We start from the raw sequence: 25,447 nt of genomic DNA on the forward strand, positions 1-25,447 counted from the left end.
TAATTTTCTAAGGAGCCTACATCACTAACATGGTTAGCAATGAATATCTGCTAGGAGTTTGAATACATCATGTTCATTCTTCTGAAAATGGAATAGAAATTCTTTCTAGATTGCCCATTATCTGTGGTAGCCCACGTAGCTGCTGTCTTCTGCTGTCTAACTGATTTATGAAGTCTTCCCTAACTGGCCACAGGAACCTCCTTCCTCGGAATTCTAATGGTTATTGCTGGAGACAATCATTCTGACCTTGTCTTACAGAAGCCTGATGTTTAGGATACACACACACACACACACACACGCAGGTGCACATGGATGCACACACGCACACACACGCATGCGCGCGCACACACACACACACACACACGGATATTTGCCTTCTCATAAGGACACAGAACTGGGAACAAGTTTTGTGCTTTCTGTTTCGTGTGTGTGTGCATGGATATGGAAGCCAGGGGACAACCTCAGGCATCTTTCCTCAAGCAATGGCCCTCTTGCTTTTAAGATGGTCTCTCCTTGGCCTGGAACTCACAGCACAGGGTAGGCTAGCTGGTCAACACGCCCAAGGATTCATTTGTTTCTCTCTCCCCAGTCCTGGGATTACAAAAGTGTACCATATGCCCAGCTTTATTTTAATCCATTTGTGTGTGTGTGTGTGTGTGTGTGTGTGTGTGTGTGCAAGTGTGCATGTGTAAATGGTATACATATGTGTATACATGCTTTGCACATATCTGAACACACATGTGTTTGGATGCATGAGTACATGTAAAGGCCCAACATTCATCTTCAGTTGCTCTTTCACCTTATTCATTGAGGAAGAGTTTGTCAATCAAACCCAGAGCTTGCTAATATGGCTACTCTTGATAGCCAGCTTTCTCTGAAGACTCCCCTATCTCCTCCACCTTCCGAAGTGAGAATTACAGGCAGGCTGCCACACCTACTTAGCATTTTACTTGGGTTCTGGGGATCTGAACTAGGTGCTCACACTTGGGAGGCAGATGTGTTAACCACTAAGCCAGCCATCTTCCCAGCCCACCATCTGGCTTTTTTTAAATGTGTATGGGTAATATTTTATGTGTTTGCCTGGTGATCTCAGAGGCTGGAAAAGGGTTTCATATCCCCTAGAACTTAAGTTAGAGACCTGTGAGTCACCATGTGGGTGCTGGGAATTGAATCTTAGTCCTTTGGAAGAGCAGCCAATGCTCTTAACCACTGACCCATCTCTCCAGTTCCCTGAATTTTTTAAGGTGGCTTCTGGAGATTTAACTCAGATCCTTCTGCATGCAAGGCAAGCATTTTACCAATGAAGCCATCTCCCCAGCCCCTTCCCTGCATTTCTGGAATCCCCTTCAGAGATCAGTCAAACCCTGACAAGGCTTGTGTACTGACTACTTGGAGTAGTTAAACAAGAGGCATTAGTATTCTGTGACCCCTGCTATAAACCTAGGTCTGCCTGGGAGCTTCAGACAGAAAGGGTTTCATGCCTTGTTCTTCATAAATATCAGGGTGAGGACAACAACCAGGTTCCTATCCCCGCCCCGCCCCCTGCATCTCGGCACCGACACATTTAGTTCTTACTCACTTTAAGTCCAAGCAGGAAACTGCCATCATTGATCCAGACACACGTGCCATTTAGGCCTGTGGCTCCACTGCCTTCAGCACACAGCTTCAGAAATTGTTACAACCCTCTTTCTCAAGCCAGAGGGGAAAGAGATGGCTTGCCACACTGGAATGGCCCTTAGGGGCCAGGCCTGGAGGTAGCACACAATTTCCATATCCCACTAGCCAGAATTCAGTTCTGTGTGCATCACTGTAAGGGACTATGGGGAACAGTCAGGCTGGACATGAGGCTAGAAGGGAAGCAGGTTTGGGTAATCCACAGTAAGGGAAGGAGGTTTGAGTGATCCTCTCTCTCTCTCTCTCTCTCTCTCTCTCTCTCTCTCTCTCTCTCTCTCTCTCTCTCTCTCTCTCTCTCTCAAGCCAAAGATAAGATGTTGGATGAGTAGCCTGATGGTGCTTAGCCTGTGTAATCCAGAGCTGGGACTCGATCCTTGCCTCATCTAAGCCAGAGTCTTTGTTCTACCTGCTGTACATATTGCTAGCTGGTGACCCTCATCAGCCTTGCCCTGATCTAAATCGCCCCGGCTGTTGATTAATTCCATGTTTAACCCATCTTCAAACTCGGTGAGCATGTCAGGTGCTCCCCCTCTGAGCCCCGGCTGTGGTTTACAGGTGTGTCCTCCATTCCTGGGGAGCTCGCCTTCGAGTCCATCAGCTCATTGACATGCCCTTGCACTATGCGGGCGCATGTTCCCATTCTAAAGCCTATGCCTTATGAACTTGACATATTCGGATGCTATGGCTTTTATCTGGAGTAAATTAAAGCTCTTAAAATGTCAGAATGTTTTCAATTCATTTGACATTCTCACCATAGGTCAAACTGCCTCTGAAACAGATGTGTCTAAACGGCTGTCTACCCTTATCGCTCAGAAAGGTGTTTCAGGAAGTTTGGGAGGCACGGGTGTGTACCAATCTGAGACCTGTCAACATCAGTCATTCTGGCTGAATCTATTCCCTTATAAACATTTGACATCCCTTCCCTATGCTACAGATTGGTTAACTGGAATCTCCAAGGGATCTTGGGGAGTCATTATCAGTTTCTATTGCTTTGTAAGCACAGACCCTGAAATACTTTTATTGCATCTTATTTATTTATTTTTCCATACAGTTTGAGGTAGGTGGCCAGAGGACAGCTCACAGCAGCCGGTTCTCTTCCCATCACGTGGTTCCCAGGAACTGACCTGAAGTCATCTGGCTTGACAGCAGGCACTTTACCAGTCGAGCCGTCTCACCTGGTTTAACCCTGAGACCTTTCAGTTGGGGAAAGCAATGGCTTTTGGTAATCATGGTGGCAGTCACCTATGATGGAAGTTGAAGGTGCCAATGCATAAACCAAGTTTCCCAATCTTACGAAGCATGTTTCACTGGGGGCAAAGAAGGAATACACAAGCAGACATATAATGTATCTCATGAGAGATGAGCATGCATAGAGGTGACGTAGGGAGATGCTGGGTCTTTGGGTGCCAGGGACAGTCACTGTGACGATGAGCAAAGACTAGAAGATGGAGCAAGTGGACTGTAAGTAGGAGGAAGGCTTCCAGGAGAGATTTGAACCGAGGGTGTGCTTGGCACTTTGAAGAACAGAAAACACTATTAAGGGGATGAGAGAAAGAACAGGCTGGAACTGAGGACTGGCTGGATTGGGGCCTCCAGCTTCCAAGAAGGAGGTTGGCTCCTATCAGGAGACCTGAGGGATGAGAATAACTTGAGAAGAGCGAAAATCAGTTGGTCCTTGAAGATGGACCTCATATAAGGTCCTCATAAGGGAGAGGATGAAGGGGCTGAGGAAGCTGAGCCAGAGAGGTGGGAGGAGTCCAAAGGAAGGGAGGGGAAAACCAAAGAGGAAGTCAGCGGGACATGTGATGTCACCAGTTACTCAGATAAGGACAAGGAACTGGTCATTGGCTGGAAGCAAGCAGGAGTTTCTAGTATTTGCAACATGAGCCACGAATACCAGAGATGAAAGACCAAGGAGACGGAGCTTGGGAAAGATGCATGGAGGATGGGAGGGGAGAAAAGTACCCTGCCTCTCTCATCCTCAGGCCTAGCATAGGCTGATGGGCAGATGAGTCCTGGGGACCCCCAACCAGTGAAGACATGGAAACTGGACTTCATCATAAATGCCAGCCCCCAAAAGCTCCCAACTGTCACTTCAGGGCTAATCTATGTCTCATAGAGGTCACCTAGGGCAACTGACACAAAACGAATTTCTACTTTTAAAAGAATCTCGAAAAATAGGTCACCCTGCTTCTGTCGGAACAGCGTCTGAATCATTCCAGCAACGAGTGTCTCTCCCGTGGGTTTCTAATTGCAGAAGCTCCATAGTCCACCTCTGCACACGACTGCACAGTGCAGCGTGTTCTGCAAGGGAGAGCTGCCTTCCGCTACTCTGCTTCCTCGTTTTTTAAAAAAAGAAAAGCACTCACAGGAAATGGATCCAATTGATACCAATTCCTGAGTGCATCTGAGCCATGACTCTTTTCCATCTTAGACCCTGGAATAGAAACCGGTGTGCTTGCGCTCATGTCCACACTGAAGCTCCCACAGTTCCGTGTCTCTCCTAAAATGCAGGGAGCTAGAAGTAGAAAAACACTCCACCAGCTGGATTCCCTATAAAGAAGTGGGTCATTCACAGAACAGGCCAGCTATAGCCTGTCGGTCTGTTTTCCTCATTGTCGTCAAGGCTGGCAGAGGACCGGGTACAGAGTTTGGGGGCTGTACACTCACAAGGACAATACCCATAGGATCAGAAAGAGCCACTCTAGATGTTCTCAAATGGAAGCAAGGAAGCTGCTTTTCCAGACACTTTGATCACATGACCGCTCCTACTCACTATGGGCCAAGGTTCTGTTATCTGGCAAGTCAGGAGGAGTGTGTGGAGCCCAGATGGGTCAGCTTCCCCCTGAGGGATATGGCTACCCTAACACATCCTATCTCGTGCTCTGACAACAACACTGTGGGCTGGGTCCTGCCATGCTCTGCTCCACCCCACACTGCTCCGTAGGAAGTGCAAGTGCCCCCTAGGAGCTGGTAGAACCGTGCCAACTCTTTCATGCTAATCCAGCATCCATCCTGCACCTCCCAGGCAGGAAGCAGCTCAGGCACCTGTCCACCACTACACCCACCTCCCCGAGGTTCTCACCACTTCGCCACGCTTTATCCATCATTCTTCTTCCTGATACCCCTGTCCCGATGTCCACAGCGAGATCTCACGTCTCAGAAGACAGACCCTGACAGCTTCACTCTGAGCCCTGAAAAGCCACCTGGAGCTCCTGGAGCTTTGTGTTTATGCACAGCTCTCTTATGCCATGAGAAGAGCCATCCTGACTTTGGCCTGCCCTATGCTGAACCACCTAGAAGCTTGTCTCCTGCTGTAAAAAAAAAACTTTCTATCTTGTGAATAGTCACCATTGTTCTGCGATGTGTGCAGACGTCTCAAGGCATTCTCTTTGGTTCCTTCCTTCCCTTCTCTCATCACACCCAGACCTCCCACAGGTAATACTGGCTCTGCCTTCAGAACACAATTCCAAACTGCCATTCTTCAGCCTGTTCATGGCTCCCACAATGGCCCAGCCCTTCTTGCCTTCCCATTGGGTTGTAGAGATAGCTACAACTGGTCTACCTCCTACTCTGCCCCCCCCCCCCCCCCCCCCCGCTTCCAGACAATTCTTAATATCTTACTAGGGCCAACAGATACACACAATCTGACAGGAGCTTATCTATCTCATCCTGTTAAACCCTACCCTCTGTCCCCAGACTTTACTGCCACCTCCTGGTCCTCATAGACAACAATTTATCTCCTACCTAAAAATGCCCACTTTTGCTGATCACCTCTGGGATGTTCTTTCCAAGATTACTGTACCACTGATTCAAAATGCTTCAGCCCTCTGAGTTGGCCCCCAAACCCTCTCCATGCCCCCAGGGCCTCCATTCATGTGATATTTCCTATGGTCTCTTCCCTGTTGGAATGTATGCTTCAGTCACCATCTGATCTGAAGCCAGGGACATTCTCCACCACTCATTATGTTCAGGCAAACCTTGGAGCTTGGGTGCTGTAAGCTGTAGGACCTTAGTATGTGTGGTAGCTAGATAAAGGATAACCATCTGTTTTGTGTGCTCCACATGCCCTGGCCTCCTTACCTATCTAACTCCTTCATGTTCTCAGTTCTACCAGTCATCAGCTTATATATACACAGCCTACACACACATCCATGTATAAGGCACAAGTTGTCTCTCTACCTTCCACATTGATGCCTAGCACTTACTACTATCCTTGCTGTGACACTATGTTACTGCAATGGTCCCTCCCCTATGTTCTAAGCAGCTATCTCTAGCCCAGCAATAGAATAAGGCAACTGCTATATGGATGGATAGTTGCATGGGTAGATGAATGGAGGGATAGATGGATGGATGGATGGACGGACGGATGGATGGATGGATGGATGGAGAAAGACCAATGCTATATGAATGAGTAGATAGGCAGACAAGAGAATGTATGGACAAATGTATTGAAAGATGGACAAATGGATGGATAGACAGATAGATGGATGGATATATGGATGGATGGACTGGTGACAGATAGATGGCGAATGAATAAATGAATGAACAGATAATGGGCAGATGGACAGAGAGATGGATGGATTAATATATTCTTTGCTAAGGCCCAAGGCTTTAGTTATTTCTTAGCTGTTAAAATTAGACCTGGGTTACTTCATTCTCTCAATCAATCCCATATCTGGGAATAGGTCCAAGGGGAAGACGACGTACTAGCTCCTGTCCATTCCTTGCAAGCACAGCCCTCAAGGTGACAGGCTAGCACTGCTCCAAACAACTGTGAAACCAGAGCCTTCCTCCACAATGTGTTTCCGATCCATTACTATTTGTTTTGATAGTTGTCGGATTTTGTATTTACACCAAGTTCCTCTGGGGTCTGGTTTACTGGATTCTTTCACTTTCTCACCTAGATAGAAAAATGACTTACCTGTAAATCGTTTTTATTGAAGGTGCATCATAAAACAAATCTGCCTTCACCTCCTCATGCTCCCCTGGAATTGAAGGATTCTGGCTTTTTGTCGATGCCTTTACCTCTCCTCTTGGTGAGGATGTGGAGGCCTCAGAGTTCTGCCTAAGACAGTGGTTCTCAACCTCCTTGATGCTGTGTCCCTTTAATTCAGTTCCTCATGTTGTGGTGACTCCAACCATAAAATTACTTTTGTTGCTACTTCATAATTGTAATTTGCTACTATTATGAATTGTAATGTAAATATCTCTGTTTTCCAGTGGTTTTAGGCAACCCCTGTGAAAGGGTCATTCAACTCCCCAAATCAGTTGCGATCCACAGGTTGAGAATTGCTGGCCCAGGAGGATTCCCAAGACCCATACCCTCCTGTCAGCCCACACAGATTTCAATGGCACTCTGACTGTTTCATCCCTGAAGTACATGCTAAGCTGAGGCATTTAGTTTCTGGCACGCCCCCCCCCCATACAGCTTAAACTGCAGGTAGTTTCCCCTACTGCATCTTGTGTTTGATTTATGGCAGACGCCCATGGATAAAACCCAAAAGTTTCACTAAGAAACCAAAATAGAAATAAGAGAAGACTTTGAGGGGCTCAGGAGATAGTTTAGTCAATAAATCATGAGCCCCACAACCTATGTTTTAAAAAAAAAGCCAAGCCAGGCGGTGGTGGCACACACCTTTAATCCCAACACTCAGGAGGCAGAGGCAGGCAGATCTCTGTGAGTTCGAGGACGGCCTGATCAAGAGTAAGTTCCAGGACAGGCTCCGAAGCTACAGCAAAACCCTGTCTCTAAAAACCAAGAAAAAAATCTGGATGTTAATGGTCCAGACCCGTCATCCCAGGGATGGAAAGACAGAGGCAGGTCAGGGTGGTGGGACACTGGGGTTTCCTACTCAGTGAGAGACCGTGTCTCAGGAGAAAGATGGCATCTAAACACCAACATTCAAGCTTGTCCTGTGGCTTTCACCCACACGTGCACACACATGAGAGTGTAACCACACACACACACACACACACACACGAGGTAACTTCAGTTGTTCCTAGAGAGAGCGAGTGCCCTGTGCACAGCTGGTGCTCCATTAGGAAGGTTGCTGCTAAGCCGAGGCACCTTGAGGAAAGAAACACAAGAAAAACATCTTCCTCAGTCCCCTATCCCTAGCATTCGTGTGGACTGGAGTGTTGACCGAGGACAAGCGGAAATTATCGCTTTATTTCGTCTCTGTACACGCCAGTCACTATGCTCCTTTCTCCAATTCATATTTACTTTTATAAAAAGCATGCCTTATTCTCCAACCATATAAGCAAAACACACCATTGCATTTTAAAAAAGAAGAACTATCGTGAATGCAGAACAGCACCAAGAAAATAATCAAACTGACTCGACATCCTCACCTGGAAGCAGGAAAGAAGGAAAAAAGCAGAAGCTTCTCTGACATTTTTTGGCAGGTGCGGGCTCACATCTTAAGACTCAGATCGTGTTGAACATGTAACTTTATGTTTTCTTTTTTTCTCAGCATCATGCCAAAAATTTTCCAAGCCCTTAATCTGGAATAGGATGGCTAGGAAAACTTAATCCTATTTTGGTGGCCTTAAAATCCATTTTAAAACCACATGGTGGTGGCATACACCTTTAATCCCAGCACTTGGGAGGCAGAAGCAGGCAGATCTCTGAGTTCAAGGCCAGTCTGGTCTACAGAGTGAGTTCCAGGACAGCCAGGGCTACACAGAGAAATCCTGTCTTTAAATACAAAACAAAATTAAATTAAATCTATCATAAAAACAAAAGAGTCAAAGATGTTACCAGATGCCAACAGTCCAGTTACCCCCAAGCACTCCAACTCATGACAGGCAGATCCCATATACTGCCCTCTGATTGTCTCCTTGACAACTTGCCAATAGGCAGGAACAGGTGAGCCTAGGAAGGGAACTCCTAGCCCGCTAGGTCTCCTGCCCACTGAGTGTGGGGTTAGAGCAGGCCCCTTCCTAGAGGTAGACCATGCTTTTCTGTACCACTGTCTGCATTGCCATGAGCGGGCCTTACTCTTAATATCCAAAGTAAGCTTTATGTTATTACGCTGGCGCTCTCCCCCATTCCTTGAGTGTGCACACACATATATACACAAGTCCCTACATAAGCCCATTTCCCACCTTCAGACACACCAGCAACAACAACAGAGGCAGGTAAGGGGCTCTCTCTCTCTCTCTCTCTCTCTCTCCTCTCTTCCTCTCCCTCTCCCTCTCCCTCTCCTTCTCTCTCTCTTTGTTTTTCAAGACAGGGTTTCTCTGTGTAGTTCTGGAGTCTGTCCTGGAACTCACTCTGTAGACCAGGCTGGCCTCGAATTCACAGAGATTTGACTGTCTCTGTCTCCTGTGTACTGTGATTAAATGCATGTGCCACCACAGCCCGGCTTACAGGGCTCTCTCTTGACCTCTGACTGCCCTGTCTGGCCCTAGTCCCATTGGTCTCCAGCCTGACGCCTTCAGGCAGCATTGCTCAGCAGAAAGGAGGTGCACTCGAGTAGAAAAACGCTGGGCTATGACGTCAGCTGTGTCACTTCCTCTCTGTGTGGCCCCGGCCAAGCTTTGTAACCTCTCTGAACCTCAGTTCCCTTATTTGTAGGATGAGGATGAGGGTGGCCTGCTTGTGGGGTGATGCCAGGGTCAACATTGTCAGCTTATGCCAAATACACACAGATCACCATGAGTTCATGAATCACTCGGGGGCTTTTAGTTTACTCTGAAGTCATCTCTCCTTCCTCTGGCCAAGACCAAGGCTAAGTTCTCCTCAGCTGTAGCCACAGACTCTTCATCAGATGACTTTACTGCTTGACTAAAGTGATGACTTTTAATGCCGGACTCAGAGTCTTTGCTGGACAGGGCTGCTAAACCAGATTCCGAAAGCAAATCACTAACTAGACAAGACCCAAACATGACTGCGCTCCTGTGAAGGGCGCTCCCCTGCTTGTCTGAGGCCTGGCTTGCCTCTGAAAACACAAAGACCTTCCATAAATAGTGTCTTCACTGAGACAGAGCAAAACACACCGATGAAATCCTACAGTTCCATCCTGAACCCACATTTCAGCCAGTAAAAACCTAAGAGGGCTTGGGGGGAAGGGAGAAAGAGAATGGAAATGGGAGAGGACACAGGTGTAGAAGAGTCCATGGAGGGTGGAGGGAGGGAAGGCAAGGAAGGGAGGGGAGGGCAGGAAGAGGAGGAAAGAGGGAAGGGAAGGGAAGGGAAGGGAAGAGAAGGGAAGAGAAGGGGAATGAAGGAGAGAGGAAAAGAAAAAGGAAAGGAAGGGAGAGGAAAGATAGAAGGGGGAAAGAGAGAGAAGGAGAAGGTGGCTGGAAGAAAAGAAAGAGAGAGAGGAGTGAGCGAGTCAGCAATGAATTAGGTCACTGGTGTCCTGCTTGCCCAGCCAGAGCTGCGGAGCATGGGTTCAGCAGGAGCATCTCTTTCGAGGCCGCTGCGTACCAGCATCTGCAGCAGGGCTGGCGGCTGGAGCCCCTTGTTAGCCTGCAGCTAAGTGGCCAGAGTCTGTGCCTGTCTCTAGCCCAGCGAAGGTAACCAACTGGGCTGCTGTTTCCACGCCTGTACCTTTAAATTCCCAGGCAGCATCTCCTGCTGCTGGGAGCACTCTTCTCTCTTTTTTTTTTTTCCAAGAAAATGACTAGAGATAGAAAACCCATATAGTCAAATTACTGTCGGAAGGTTTTACTAAAAAAAAAAAAAAATTAACTGCGGTTAAAGATAAACATGGTTTCTCTGAATCTGAGCTCTCTCATCAAATCAGACAAAACCTAGCACAGTTCCTTTTTTAAGATTCAGAAAAGCGTCTGCCACCGGTGATCACCAGGGTGTGATGTGTTACCCTGTGCAGCGCGGAGCCGCCCACGGCACTGCTGAAGCTCATTCATTCCGTAGGACAGTGCTCACGGAATCAGAGTGTGTGAAGTCTGTCTAGACCTTAGACATCTGTGGAGGGCAAGAGTCAGAGCCCACCCCAGAGCCCACTGCCCCTCCAGCAGGCAGACAGGCAGGTACAAGAGCGGCCTCAAAACAGAACAGGGTCTCCAAATGATGGAGTCCCAGAAGGGTGTGCCGCCTTCTCCTCATTTCAAATGCAGCCCAGAATGGGAGTGGTGCTTGCCCAAAGTCACACAGCAATGAGTGGGAGAGTCAGAACAAGTTCTTAGATTCCACATCTAGGGAACTTTGTTCTGTATCAAGGATGGATCTGAGGGGCTGGAAAGGTGATACAGCGGTTAAGAGTTACACTCCCCAGCATTTATGGACGTGGTGGCTCACCCTCACAGGCTGGTGATTTCCGGGCCAGTAAGAGACCCTTTCTTAAAGAAAAATGGTGGTAGTGCCTGAGGAATGACCCACAAGGCTGTAGTCTGAGTTCCACACACATGCCTACATTCACACCTGCACACGCATGAACACACATCTGTACACACAATAATGGACATGTGCTTCAATTTTGAAATCCACCATTGACCGGTGCCTGGGGAGGTGCCAAAGCTAGGGGCACTATGGGGTTCCTTGTAGTACATTCTAGGGACCTAGCAGGGAACCCACGGGTCAGTCAGTGCAATGCTACTTCCCTAGTACGATGGTCTCTGGGTCTGTCTCTGAATGGCTTCTCGGCCACCTTGAAGGTAGCCGATAGACTATTTCTGGAGCCCCAGCAGCAGGTTTGGAGCAGGACTTGGCAAGATGGAGAGATGGCTGAGAACCCAATGTAGAGAGGGGAGGGAAGGTGGTTTCGAGTGGCCTTCCCTTCAGGCTCTGCTCTCAGTCTCTGACTGGGTGGCTGAAGGCGAGAAGTCGGCCTTACCTGTGGTGGGGAGGCTTGTCCATCCTCCCCTGGTTTGCTATGAGGCCCGGAAGACTCGGGGCCCTGAACACACATGTTTAAGAAGGCATGTAAGCCTTCAGATGTCACTTGGTGCCCTCTCTCACAGACTCAGCACGTGTCCAGCCACCACACCATTCAAGGTGACTTCCTCTGCCAAGGGAAACAGGAACCCTGTGGACTTTACAGTTGTGCTTGGAGGGCCTACAGGGTTGAACAGAGCAAGCGCTAGACAGCGAGCACTCAGTAAATGTCACCTGCTGTCTAATTGTTGTTGTGGCTGGCAAATCCACAAACCACCTTGAACAGTGTCTGACATGGCTGAAGCTCCAGGTGTCTCTTTAATTCAAATTTAATTTCCAGTCAAGAAATCCTTCCTAAGCATCTACCGTTGGCCAGCACTGTTAGTTCCATGTCACCCAGATGAATCAAACACTCTCCCGGGAGACACATGCAGCCCACGTATGGGGGCACAGACTAAGGGCCTGTGTTCCACAACCTCCGTACCTTCATGTGCAACACAGGAAGGTGCTACTCTAGTGATACACTTGCTCATCTCTCTCTCTCTCTCTCTCTCTCTCTCTCTCTCTCTCTCTCTCTCTCTCTCTCTCTCTCTCTCTCTCACACACACACACACACACACACACACACACACCCTATTCAATCTTGGACCGTATTACAAAGCCTTGGTGGATGCTTGAGTGGAAATTCATTCTCTTCTCTCAACTTTTTGATGTGTTTCAATCAATAATTAAAGATGGCTATCAGTCATTCAGAAGGGCGCCACATCGAATTTCAAACAGGTTATCTTTGGCCTCAGCTTGCTCCTATCGCAAAGAAGTAGAAGCATCCTAAAGACAAAATACAAACCAGAATAGAGAGGAGTGGATGGAAGGCAGAACCAGCAGTTAGGAAAGGCTGCCTAGCTGGCGGTCACAGCCACTCCAGGTATCTAGATGCAGGGAAGGTCTGTAAAGGGGGAGGATCTGTCACCCATCCAGAGCCCTGATGGTCTCAGGACACATATAGGGGCTTTAACCAATGAGATGCAAGCCAGCCATGTCATGTGCATATGTCCAATACCTTTCTCCTATGTGGAAACACATTGCCACCAGGGTACCTTACAAATGAGCAAAGAGAGGTGTGCAGGACTGGACCTCTCAACACTCTGATAGGGAAGAAATACAGGCTTATGAAACCCCATCCTTCCCTGAGGTTCTGTATGCAATTACTATAGATAGGGGAGGGAGAAAAGGAGGAGGAGGGAGGGAAAGGAGAAAAGTTGTGAAAACAGAAGGGGGTCTAGTTGAGGACAGAGGAAGGATAAACACGCGTTAAGAGGGGAACAAGGGAGAATAAAAAGGCTGAAGGGGACTATGATCAAAATACATCATGTACATGTATGAAGATATCATAGTGAAATCCATTGTTATGTATATTTAAAATGAGCTCATAATAAGAAACCTTTTTTAAAGGAGGTGCAGAGAGGTTAAGTAATTCATTCCAGGCCACACAGCCAATGAGCATCCTCCTGATCTGGGGAGCCTTACTTCTATATCTGTGCTCCCAAACATTTCACTCCATTATGACCAGGGCTGAAGTGACTTTCTACACAGCAACTTTATTTGAAAGAAAAAGGAAGAAACCCTGGACTCTCTCTCTCTCTCTCTCTCTCTCTCTCTCTCTCTCTCTCTCTCTCTCTCTCTCTCTCTCTCTCTCTCTCTCTCTTTCAAAATGCATCCAGTGAAGGCATTCTGTCCCTGCTGCAAGATCCACTCTAGTGTATGGCTTTGCTGTCACTTGTCTGAGAGTTATTCAGTTCTGGCCTAGAGGACAGGCTGTCCTAAGTTCCTGTGGCAGTCAAGGAAAGCTTCGCAGAGCCACCCGGCTGCAGACTGGAAAGAGCTATGTTGAGAGCACAATTACAGGCTCCGCTGGCCAGCTCAGCCTACATCCCAGGGAAGCCACAAAAGCAGCCCAGTCTCTGATTTGTCCTCTGACCCTGCAGCCTGGGGATTGTGGCTGAGCATATCCTGATGTTTCTATCTGAAGAAAATCTTTTAAAAATCCACATAGGCAAAAACCGCAAAGGGGCCCCCCGATCCCATGCCAACATGCCACTGTGTTGTAAAGTGTGTCACACAAACCATTGACCCCAAGTGACAGCATTTATTTGATAAGCGTGTCTGGCTGCCACGCAAGTGGCATGTACATCCAGTCGACACTCAGATTGAAATCTCCTTCGGAAAACTAAAGTTAGAATCAGAGAGACGGCTCATTCGGTAACGTCCTGCAGGCTTAGCATGGATAAAGCTCAGTCCCCAGAACCCACGTGAAAACGGGGGCATCATGGTGAATGCTCAAAATTCCAGTGCTGGGGTGGGGGTCAGAGACAGACAGGTCTCCGGGGCACACTTGCCAGTTGCCTTATTCTATTTGATGAGCTCTAGGCAGTGAGAGGTCCTACATCAAAAGTCAAAGTGGACGGTGCCTAAGAAACAACAGCTGATGTCTTTCTCCAGCTCCCACCCACGGGTGCACACATGTGCATGGATACCCTCACATACACGATCATGTGTACACATACACAGAGAGAGAGAGCACAAACTTCCCTCAAAGTCCATGTCACTGAGAAGTCAGACTCAGGGGGCCAGAGAGATGGTTCAATGGGCAAGGGTGTGTACTGCGCCCAGCACCCACACTGGATGGCATACAACCACCTATGAACACCTGCTCTAGGGGATCCAATGCCCTCTTCTGGCTTCCACGGACTCTGCACTAGCACGCACATTCCCACCGACAGACAGACATACATATTTAAATACAATTTTAAAAAAAAAAATAATTTTTCCTAAAGAAAAGAAAAATCAGACTCGAAATATAACATGAGCTTCAATTCACAATCACAAAAGAAGTGGCCTGGGGTGAGTAAGAAGTGCACTCCTGCCTTTTTACCAGAGCATGTGCCTAATTACGGACACGATGGACCATCATCTGTGAAGGGCACATGACTTTTTGGTGACCTCCATACTGAGGGTCTTGGATGAAAACACAGGTCCAGAGACAGCGCCAGTGGTGAATCCCATCGTCTGGGCTAATTCCAAAGCCACTCTGGGCCAGCAGCATCCTCCACTGAGTCCATTCAGTGCCTCACATTTGGACTCTGGTAGGGTGGGGACTCTGAATCTCCATGGTTAATTTCATTTATGTGTCACAGTCATGTAAGAACTGGAAGGATAAGCATGAGAAATTCACACCTAGCCTGGGCTCTACATTTTCAGCATCAGAAATTTTAAGAATCTGTCAGCCTTCAAGGCCATGAGAATTTGTCTTCACTTTACACACACACACAAACACACACACACACACACACACAAACACACTCACAAACACACACACACCACCACCACCACCACCACCACCACCACCACCACCACCATGACTCCAGAATGAGAATCTAAGTCGGAGGAAGGGGATGAAATTGGGGCCCCAGCACAGTGGCGTGTAGGCCCCCTCTGCCACCTACACACCTGGTGATTTGGGGTCATCCTTCTTCGTTCTGATCCTTGTTTGCCTCATCTGAATAGGAGAGACAACCAGGCTTCACACATTGACTGTGGACCTCAGAAGGTCTTTGAGGGAGTAGAGAGAGGGCTCGATAGTTAAAACCCAAGTTCGATTCCCAGCACCCACATGGTGGCTCACAACCATTTGTAGCTCCAGTTCCAGGGGATCTGAACCATTTTCTGGTCTTTACAGGCACTGTATGCACGTGATGCCCAGATGTATGTGCAGGTAAAACACTAATACATGTACAATAAAAGCAAATAAATTCTTTAAGGAAATAAGTTCTAGAAAAAGGACAGGAAGGTACTGGGCGTCACTGTATTCCATTCCCACCCCTTTCTCTAATGTTATTCATCTGCATGCCCCTGTGATCTCTCCTGCCTCTCAAGGGCAGGGCACAGCCTCATTGGATAAGGAGCTCTTTCCTGAGTCTGTTTTTTTTCTTCTCTCTGATATGTTGGAACTGGGACTGGACAAACCTGTGCACGGCCAGCAGGAAAGAGAGGGTTAGGGGGCCCTCAGTACCTTCAGCGGCCACCTGTCTCTCTGGGAAGGGGGGAACCAGTCTTTGGTAAGGAGACAGCAGGAAGTCCTGGCAGCGGCTTGGGGCAGCCTCTGCAGCCAGGCTGTGACACAGGAGCAGCTGTCTCCAAAGGCCCCCACAGGCACACTTGGCCACCTGCCTCTGGGCTTCACCCAGTTCCGGTCCAGCTGAAGACATGGCCATATGGCAGATGCTCCTTGTTGGGGAAGAAGGGGAGGCAGGTCTCATCATGACTCAGGGGGCAAAGTCACAGGGGAGAGGCTGGCAGCATCTAGGACCCAGAGTCCTGGAATCTATTCAAGAGCCACTTGTGTCCCCAGCAAACCGCTCACAAGTCATTTGCTGTCCCTCCCTGCCTGGCCTCCGCCTCCGCCTCCAATGACATGTGGCCACACAAAGTCAGATAGTCTCTCACTGCCTGCTTATTGATCAGCTGCTATGGCCAGGTGGACCTTGAGATCGATAGCGGCCATTACCAGCTCCTAGAGCGTGCCAGGTGCGTGACAGAAATGATCTCCATGAATCTTTCCCAAACTCCTCAAAAGCGGGAGCGAGCGCCCCACTCTGCAGACGAGCACACAGACTCAGAGAATCAAAGTGCAGAGGTGATGGTGTCCATATTCAGTCTGGATGTTATGCCACCCCATGGCTAGCTATTCCATCGTGCCAGGATGACTTTCAAAGTTCCAGTGAGCTAAGGAAACCAAGGTCTTGACGAATGCTTACTGGCTACTGGGAGCAGGGGTTTTCTGTAATTTCCTCCTTTTGGCTCTAAGCAAAACCATGAAGCAGGTATGATACATCCTTTCTGGATGAGAAAACTGAATCACAAAAAGCCTTGGAAACAGGTTCAGTGGGAACCAGCTGGCACAGGACAAAGCCAAGGTTCTTACCGCTACCAATGCTCAGACCAAAGGGGTGGTCCTGTTCCTATGAATTCGCAGACTGAAAGACCTCAGGCTCCTGTTCAGACTCCATGCTCAGACTGTATCCATCTCTACAAATAAACAGACTGCATCTGAGCTCCTGTCTCCTCCCGCCTTACATTCCTCCCTCTTCCCAGTCATGTCACTCCTGTATCCACCTCCCTAGCCCTGGAATTAAAAGCGTGTGATCCCAAATGCTGGGATCAAGGGCATGAGCTCTGCTTCTCTTCTAGACTGATTCAATCTCACGTAGTCCAGGCTGGCCTTGAACTCACAGAGACCCCTCTGCCTCTGTCTCCCAAGTGCTGGGATTAAAAGTGTGCGCCACCACTGCCTGACTTCTGTGACTAACCAGGAGCTTAGCTCCTTACTCTGATCTTCAGGCAAGCTTTATTTGTTAGATTACAAACAAAATATCACTACAAAAGTATATCAAATATTCCAGGACCCTGCAAAGGTAGGGAGGTGATGGAGAAATGACAAGTTTCCTGGCCCCGTGTGCTCTGTTTACCAAGTTCTTAGGAATCCCTGAGGTTCCCAGTACCGCATGGATTGATTAAGGATTCTGTTAATACCAGAATTGGCTACAGGCTAGTTATGCATCACTAGGAGTCTCTGGCTTCTTCTTCTATGGCTTCCATCTCACTGGTCTGTGTATCCTTGTTGAAGACAGGAGTGGCCTCTGATACGCTCTTCTTGTCCTCATCACCTGACATCCCTGGCTCCTCACACAGTACCTGACACATGACAGAAAGGGAATGTGGTAGAAGACATGAATAACAATTCATCGGGGGCGTGCCTTGAAGGATCACAGATGTCAACAAGAAAGGACAAAAGGCAAAAATGTGTTCTGACCCCTGCTAGCAAAACTCTCACCCAATTAAGTGGGGATGGTAGGATCTAGTACATGGCCAGCCTCAAAATAATGCTGCAGCCTTCCTGAGATAATCTCAGCTGAGAAAGGTAGATATGGAACGTAGTCTTACCTAAAACCAGCAGCCTATAAGAGGCACCTGCCTTGCAGGGTAGAGGATTTCCATTGAAACTCCACATTGAACAGACCCAAGAGCAGCCAACATGGATACGGCTCTCCCGTGGGCCAGACACCTTTGAAGCATGTCTGTCAATCTCCCCTGACCTCCACTCCATCATAAAAGAGCCCTTTTCCTACCTCTTAATGATTGCTGAGACAGTCAAGGCAACAAGAGGTTACATCAGTCAGGGCACTGTCACTCCAGGGAAACCAAACTTGGATGTCTTTTATTTTTCTGAGTCCTGAACTTGAAAAAAATGGAGTGTGGATGTTCCACCTAGAGCATATGAAGTTGGGCGGGTGCTCCACCTACAGCGTATGAAGTTAGGTGGGCGCTCTACCTATAGCATCTGAAGTTGTATGGGTGCTCCACCTACAGCATATGAAGTTGTGTGGGTGCTCCACCTACAGCATATGAAGTTGGGCAGGTGCTCCACCTACAGCGTATGAAGTTGGGTGGGTGCTCCACCTACAGCATATGAAGTTGGGTGGAACAAACAAAGGAATGTTTATAAAGAGTTCCATAGCATAAAATTCAACCCTGCAGCACCTCAGGGGATTCTTTGTTTCTTTGCTTGACGTTCTTTTTTTTTTAATCCCCTCCATCCTTTCCTCCCATTCACTTCTCCCACCTCCCTCTAACATCCCCCCCATCCACTCCTCCTCTGTTTCTGTTCAGAAAGGGTCAGGCCTCCCATGGTTGTCAGCAAAGCATGGCCTATCAAGTCACAGTAAGACTAAGCACCTCCTTTGTATTTAGGCTGGGGAAGGCCACCTGTTATGAGAAATATGTTCCCAGGAGCCAGTCAATGCATTAGGGACAGCTTAATTGTTAGAAGTCACACAAATAAATCAAGCTACACAACTATCACATATATAGAGAGGGCTTAGATTGTCCCATGCAGGCTTCCTGGTTGTTGGTTCAGATTCTGTGAGTTCCTATGAGCCAGGTTAGTTGTTTCTCTCTCTCTCTCTCTCTCTCTCTCTCTCTCTCTCTCTCTCTCTCTCTCTCTCTCTCTCTCTCTCTCTCTCTCTCTGTGTGTGTGTGTGTGTGTGTGTGTGTGTGTGTGTGTGTGTGAGATGTCCTTGACCCCACTCTGGCATTCTATAGTCCACAGACCCAGAGAGAGCCCAAGGGGAGAATACATGGATCTCCCTGAGAAGGGGAAATAAAAGAGATCTCTTGGGTGGACTGGGGGCAGATAGGCATGGGAACTTGAGGGATTGCATTGAGGGAGAGGGAGGAGTGGTACTGAAAGAAATTACTGGAAAGGGGGTTTTTCGGGGTCAGGTAGAAGCAAAGGAAACTCTCATGAATCTATAAGGATGGCCCCAGCTAAGACACCTAGCAATAGTGAATACGTAGCCATCCCTTGAGATGAGTGACTACCCCAATTGTCATCAGAGAGCCTTTATCCAGTAACTGATGGAAACAGATGCAGACATTAGCCGAGCTCGAGGAATCCTGATGAAGAGAAGGACACCTTGTTTTAACTAATGATCATGACATTTTTTTTCTTTGGAACACAAAAAGGCTAAGGCAGAAAGAATGTCCAGAATTAACTTCGGTGCTCCACCAGGATTTCCTGAGTCTGCTATGAGCCCAGCACTGCATGGACATGGAGGCTGTGACAGTCCCTCCCCTGAGCATCTCCATCCTAAGGGGCGGGTGTGGATAACAGCAAATACATCAGCAAAAAATGGTCCTCAGAGAATAATGAGTGTCTAGGAGAAAATGAGTCTATAATCCAAGCACTCCGGAGGCTGAGGCAGGAAGATTGCCATGAGTTCAAGGTCAGCCTGTGCTGCATAGTGAATTCTAGACCAGCAATAGAGTGATACTTTGTCTCAACAATAGAAATAGGAAGAGAAGGAAGGGGGAGATGATAATAATGATAAGCCCAAATGACGGAGCATAGGAAGACAGGGGATCAAATGCGTCTTCATTTGGTCAACTAATTTAAATAAAAATACCAAGAGTGGATATAATCCTACTGATGGCCAGAATTGTTTTTTACAATTATTTGTCTGTGTGTTCTGAGTGTGCGCTCCTACATGAGATGAGTGTGCACATGGAGATCGGAGGACAAGTTGTAGGAGTCTGTTCTCTCATTCCAACGTGTGGGTCTTTGCAGCAGGTAACGCTAGCTGCTGAACTATCTCATCAGTCAACCATACAATGCTTGATCAGAGATCTGAATGAAGAGATGGAGACAACTGTGTGGGCACAAGGCAGGGGAGTTGGTGCAAGTGTGTGGGCATGAGGCAAGTGTCAATACCCCGTGGCTGAAGTCTACTTGGTATTTTAAGGGAAGAGCCAGCGTGGATGGAGCAGATTGCATGGGGGTTGGGGATCAAGTGTGTCAGCCATTGCAGACTGAAATAAACACATCCCTGAAGGCACAGTGTTGTTAGATACCCAAGGCATCTATACCAGACAGCAATTCATAAATTAGCTTTCAGGTCTTCTCTATATGAGTCTAGGAACCTCTGTAAACCTCATGCATACACTTTTCTTCCTGACCAATCAGATATAGTTTTACAGGCCACAGTGGGCATAGCTTGTGAGTGCATTCATCCAAGTCACTCATACCCCAGATATCTACAAAGCACCTGGTCAGGAGATGGGGCTGTACTGCAAACAGAACTCATGTGGCCCCCAATCCAAAGGCAGACATTCCCCTAGACCTAGAGGAAGACGGGAAATAAACTGAGTCAACATGCTGGTGTCATGCTCTTGTCCATTTAGCACTAATCAAGAGGTGGGACAAGGACAAGGGAAGCTGGAGGAGAAGGTGGCTCAGCCTCCAGATCGCTTCTTCCAGCTCAGGCTGTGACTCGGGGCAGCCAGTTTCAGCTCACAGCTGGCCATAGACAAATGGGTCACTGCAAAGCCCCAGCTGCATTCAACCAACGGGGTGACCTCTTCCACCCACTAGATACACAAAATCCAGCAGTTGCCACCACTTGCTGCTTCCCCAGCCCTGCTTTAGCTCTTTGAATGGGCTAACAATGACTGAAAGGGGAGCAAAAGAGAGTGGCCGGGCTGCCTCTGCCTAATGACTGACAACAGCTCTCCAGGGGTGTAAGCTCAGTGGAGGGGCTAGACAAGGCAACAGGAGGACAGGACGTTGCAGTGCAGCCCAAGAAGTTTCATCCAGAGGGAAAATGGGGATGCTGTGGGAGAGTGGGGCTGACCAGTCTTTGGGATGATGGGAAGCCTCCCTGGAGCAAAGCGTATAACAGATGAATGGGAAGGCACCAGTGGGGACATCTAGAAGGTGAGCACACACCTCCATCCAACCATGCAGCACACGTCTGTACACAAAGAGTCTACAATGGAATGAGTCTTTGGAGGCATTGTGCTTCCCATTCCCATGTTAGCGCTTACAATGCAGTTAGCACAGTTATGCCCCAGGAAAGTCCACTGTAAGGATACATTTAACCTCATCATCACCTAAATGTGGGATCCCTTTGCATCCTCTGCTGGCCTCCCCAAGGCTGGCATCAGAAAAGTGCTCTTTGGAATCCTCGGTGTTGGGAGGTAAGGGGGTACATCTAATTGGTGAGGTGCCTGCATCTAACAAACTACAGGGAAAAGGCATCCTCACCCAGCCTTGAGACAGAAAAAAAAACTACTTTGGTCTGTATTCCCTTATTTGTTCACTGATTTAAACTATGAGATACCTACTGTGTGGTAGCGCAGCAAAGCAGGTAGCAAAGGTGATTTGTTTGGGAAATAAGGGTTGAAGAAGACCAGGAAGACATTCTTTGCCTGTGTGTATTCTTGTCATAGAGAATACGGTTACTCTAGTCATCAGGCAGTTGCTGACCTCTTGCCAGAGATGAGGAAAGAAGGGTCACTGTGAGTCAGGCCTCTACCCTCCAAAAGGTTATGGGGCTCGAGAGATTCTTGGAAGCATGTGAAATATCAGGTAAGTCCTGGTGAGGGTCCCATGAGAGTGAGAGTTCTTCCTGCAAACAGTGGAATCCCATCCCAGTGTGCTTATAACTGCTAGCATTTATGAAGCGCTTACTGTGTGCCGGGCACTTTATATAACAACGGTATGGTAATCACTAACTCTTGAGCTCCTACTACACACAAGCCGCTCTTCTCAGTTGCTTCCACCTGCAAAGTACTGACTCATATGGCCTCCCAACAACCCAGGGCACACTCACATTCATCTGATTTCCATAGCTGGGACAAAAATAGGCTGTTAAAAAGGAGGAGAGGATTGGTTCGTTGCTTTAGAGGCTTCACTCCATGGTTGCTTGGATACATTATTCCTTGGTCCAGGGTGAGGCAGAACATCATTTATAGCATTCTGTGGAGTAGAAGTGGTTCACGTCATGATGACCAAGAAGCAAAGAGAGAGAAAGGAAGAGTCATGGCCCAATGTCTTCTAGGCAGGGATACAGATTTCAGGCAGGTTTTCACTTCAGTATCTTCTTTAAGGGACACCATTGATGTCCTCACTTCCTCCTACTATACCCCATCTCTTAAAGGTCCAATCACTTTAGGCTATAACCAAGCCTTTGACACATGGGGTGTGAAGCATATTTAAGATCTGTACCACATGCCAGACATGGTGATGTGTGCCTGTAAGCCCTAAATTCAGGAAGCATAGCCAAGCGGATTAAGAGTCTGAGGTCTGCCTAAGCCAAACATCTCATTCCCAAGATAAGAAAAGCAAGGCACTGAAATATGACATTTCTTGCACATGGCCATAGCTAGCAAACCACAGGGTTCAGTTCTGGCCCTAGATAGCCTGATTCCCCCAGCTATTACTGTTTTAAATGCTGTATTATTTGACCATTAAAAACATCCTACTAGTACTTGAACTTAGACTGCTTCAGCCTGGACCTACAGTGTTAATGATGTCACCCTGGGACTTCAATATTATATTACTCCAATATAATATGTATTTTAATTTTTACAGAGTGTTGGCATGGGTGTAGAAAACACTGTTTTGTAGAGAGCTGCCTCGAGATACCTGAATCCAGGGGTTCTCACCCCAAAGTTCATTCTCCCAGATGTGTAGTCTCTCAGTACCCAGGCTGCTGTCAGTTTTACAAGCTGAAATTGAAGTAGACATTGACAGATTTCCCAGTTACGTCCTAAGGCAAATGTCCATGCAACCCCTATCAGAGGATATGGGTACTGACCGTGGTGCTGAAATTCCATCCTGCCTCTTTTGGCTAATGGATAAGTCCAAAGGCTCCTGAAGAGGGGCGATCTTGGCTGGAGCAGAGAGAAGGGAATCTTGAGAATGCATGGATAACAGCAAGCATTTTGCTAATCCATATTCATCAGCTGGAGTAATATCAGTGCATTTCTGTGGAGTGTCAGTCCTAGCCATAATCACGGATGTATTTGTTGACCTGTTTCCAGAGCTTTGACCTTCAGTGTCCCTGGACTCAGGGCCAAGCGAACTTAAACACAGTTCTTCTGTTCAAAGTTGGACTCTGAGAAGTCTTTACCTGACCTAGGGTCATGGTCTTGAGTCTCAAGTGGGTCAAGTTCATGTGCATTGTTCTGTGATCACATGCCGCAGCCCAACGCTAGAGCTGCAGATTTCCAAGTACAGAATGGGCCAGGACCCTCCCTCCCTATGGGAAGGATGACCAAACAACAGTGTCCTTGATCTAGAATCTGCAGAGGGCAGACCTCCAGCAGAGGCACCATCCCATCCTCCATAACCCCTTGACAGCAATGCAGATCCCCACACACAAGACCCTTAAGTCACTCCTAATTGAAGGGCTTGCCAAGCCCTCTGTGCATTGTGGATCTAATTAAGTTCCAACATAGTATCAAATTAAATTCTTTTATTAAACGTTTATCTTCAGATTCCAGAGTGTCACAATGCCACATTGTTTTAAGTGACAGAAATGTAAACAGTCTTTACCACCAGCAAAGTGCAGGCCAGAGGCAGTGGCAGGACACCCCTTCCTGGAGACCATCATTCCTCAGAAAAGGTGGCAGAGACCCAGGTGGTGCCTCCCTGAGGACCTGCGTCTATCACCTGCACACACACACACACACACACACACACACACACACACACACAATGACCAATACAACAAGCAGCTCAGCTTCCCTGGGCTCTTTGGATCAGCAGCATGCTTCCTCAGCAGTGTGTTTTGTGTCTCAGAAACCCCTTTCTTCTGCAAGGTCAGTCCTGCTCCTGTCTGTACAAGGGCTGCTTCTGGGACCAAAACTCTTTGAGTCCTCCCCTTTCTCATTGCCCCACAGATAGTGAAGCCTGCAGAGCTAAGAATCTCCCTTTCTTATCTTAGCTCCATTCCTAGCCTGAAGCCTGGCTTAGAGAGGATGGCCGATGTGCATTTACCCAATTTGTGAATCAACAATGAAAGAGAAAGCCTTGCCCTCTGCTTCTAGTCTCTTTTCCCCCAAGATGGCCAGGTCCTGGGGGGTGAGTTCCTACCAGAGAGACTCATAAAAGACCCATCTTTTCATGGTATAAAGAGCTATGGGAACAAAGGGGGAGCATAACATTGAAGACATCATGAGCTCTCCGGAGGAAGACAGTCTTCCACCAAGATGATCCGTCTGGATTTTTTTAATTGGCTAGAAATCCTGTGACTTATACTCCTGTCATTTTTTTTCTAGATTCAGCAGGGCCCACCATCTTGGCATAAAAACTATTATTTGCATCTGCTCAGAGATAAATTTGCATGTACATTCCCATCTTTAACCCACACAAGAAACCATAGGCAAATCATATTAATATCCTGCTTTACAATAAGGAAGGGAAGCCTCTAAGGGTAAGCGCCTTGCCCATGGCTCTATGCCCTGGTGTTTCCCATAGTGTGGATCCTGAGTCTACCAGCCCTGGTGTTTCCCATAGCATGGGTCCTAAGTCTATCAGCCCTGGTGTTTCCCATAGCATGGATCCTGAGTCTATCAGCCCCAGTGTTTCCCATAGTGTGGGTCCTGAGTCTATCAGCCCTGGTATTTCCCATAGTGTGGGTCCTAAGTCTATCAGCCCTGGTGTTTCCCATAGCATGGGTCCTGAGTCTACCAGCCCTGGTGTTACCCATAGCATGGGTCCTGAGTCTACCAGAGTCTACCAGCCCTGGTGTTTCCCATAGCATGGGTCCTGAGTCTACCAGCCTTGGTGTTACCCATAGCATGGGTCCTGGGTCTATCAGCCGTGGTATTTCCCATAGCGTGTGTCCTGAGTCTATCAGCAGCAAAAATTTGCCAACCTCATCACCTGGAGAGTAGATGCATTCAAAATTTGAGGGACTGATGTGACCCTCAAATCAGGTTCTATATGAAGTACTGACCATACCTGGTGGGGGGGGGGGGGGGCAAAGGATTAAAAAGCATTAAAAACTCCCAACCCATGGAGGAGGGACAGAGTATGGAGTCCAATCCCCGTCCTTGATGCAGTTGTATTAGGGAAACAGCGCATGAACTCTGAAATAACAAGACAAGGCAGCAACCCAAAGCGTCCCAAGGCGGCCTAGGGATTAATCATTAGATCAGTAATCTTGAAGGGAAAGGCAGAGATAAAAGGAAGAATGCAACCCCAGGCTGTAAGGCTCGTCGAGGGCTTCTCAGAATCAGGCTCATGGATGAAGAAAAACACAGATTTCCAGCCACCGTGAAACCTTTCCTTCCAGTTCCCTAAAAGGCAGGCAGCAACTTCTGCTTAAATTCCTCTAGGGATGGGTAACTCACCTCCTAGGGACCACTCCAGAGACCCTAACACTTACCCACATACTGGCCTAACATCTCCTTGCCTCATGGCCAGGCTAAGAGGAGCCAATGGAGGGAAAAATGGGTGTTCGTTTGGTTCTTAAAGTCTGCGCCCTGGGCTCCTCACCTGGTCGCAGCCCTGCCCTGTGCGTG

The 25,447-nt window shown here is 47.9% G+C and overlaps 1 protein-coding gene across 2 annotated transcripts in view; it reads left to right on the plus strand.

The window, feature by feature from the left end:
* Positions 1–25,447, plus strand: part of Cacng2 (calcium voltage-gated channel auxiliary subunit gamma 2) — a 123,886-nt gene that overhangs the window by 65,355 nt on the left and 33,084 nt on the right. Inside the window, exon 3 of one of the 2 annotated variants that reach the window (XM_038343614.1) lies at positions 22,661–22,678. The exons of the other annotated variant lie outside the window; for it this stretch is intronic. Within the exon in view, the coding sequence (XP_038199542.1) occupies positions 22,661–22,678 (18 nt within the window). The remainder of the gene's footprint in view (positions 1–22,660; positions 22,679–25,447) is intronic. 2 annotated transcript variants of the gene reach the window in all.

This window comes from Arvicola amphibius, chromosome 9 (genome assembly GCF_903992535.2).
Source record: "Arvicola amphibius chromosome 9, mArvAmp1.2, whole genome shotgun sequence".
Lineage (NCBI taxonomy): Eukaryota > Metazoa > Chordata > Mammalia > Rodentia > Cricetidae > Arvicola > Arvicola amphibius.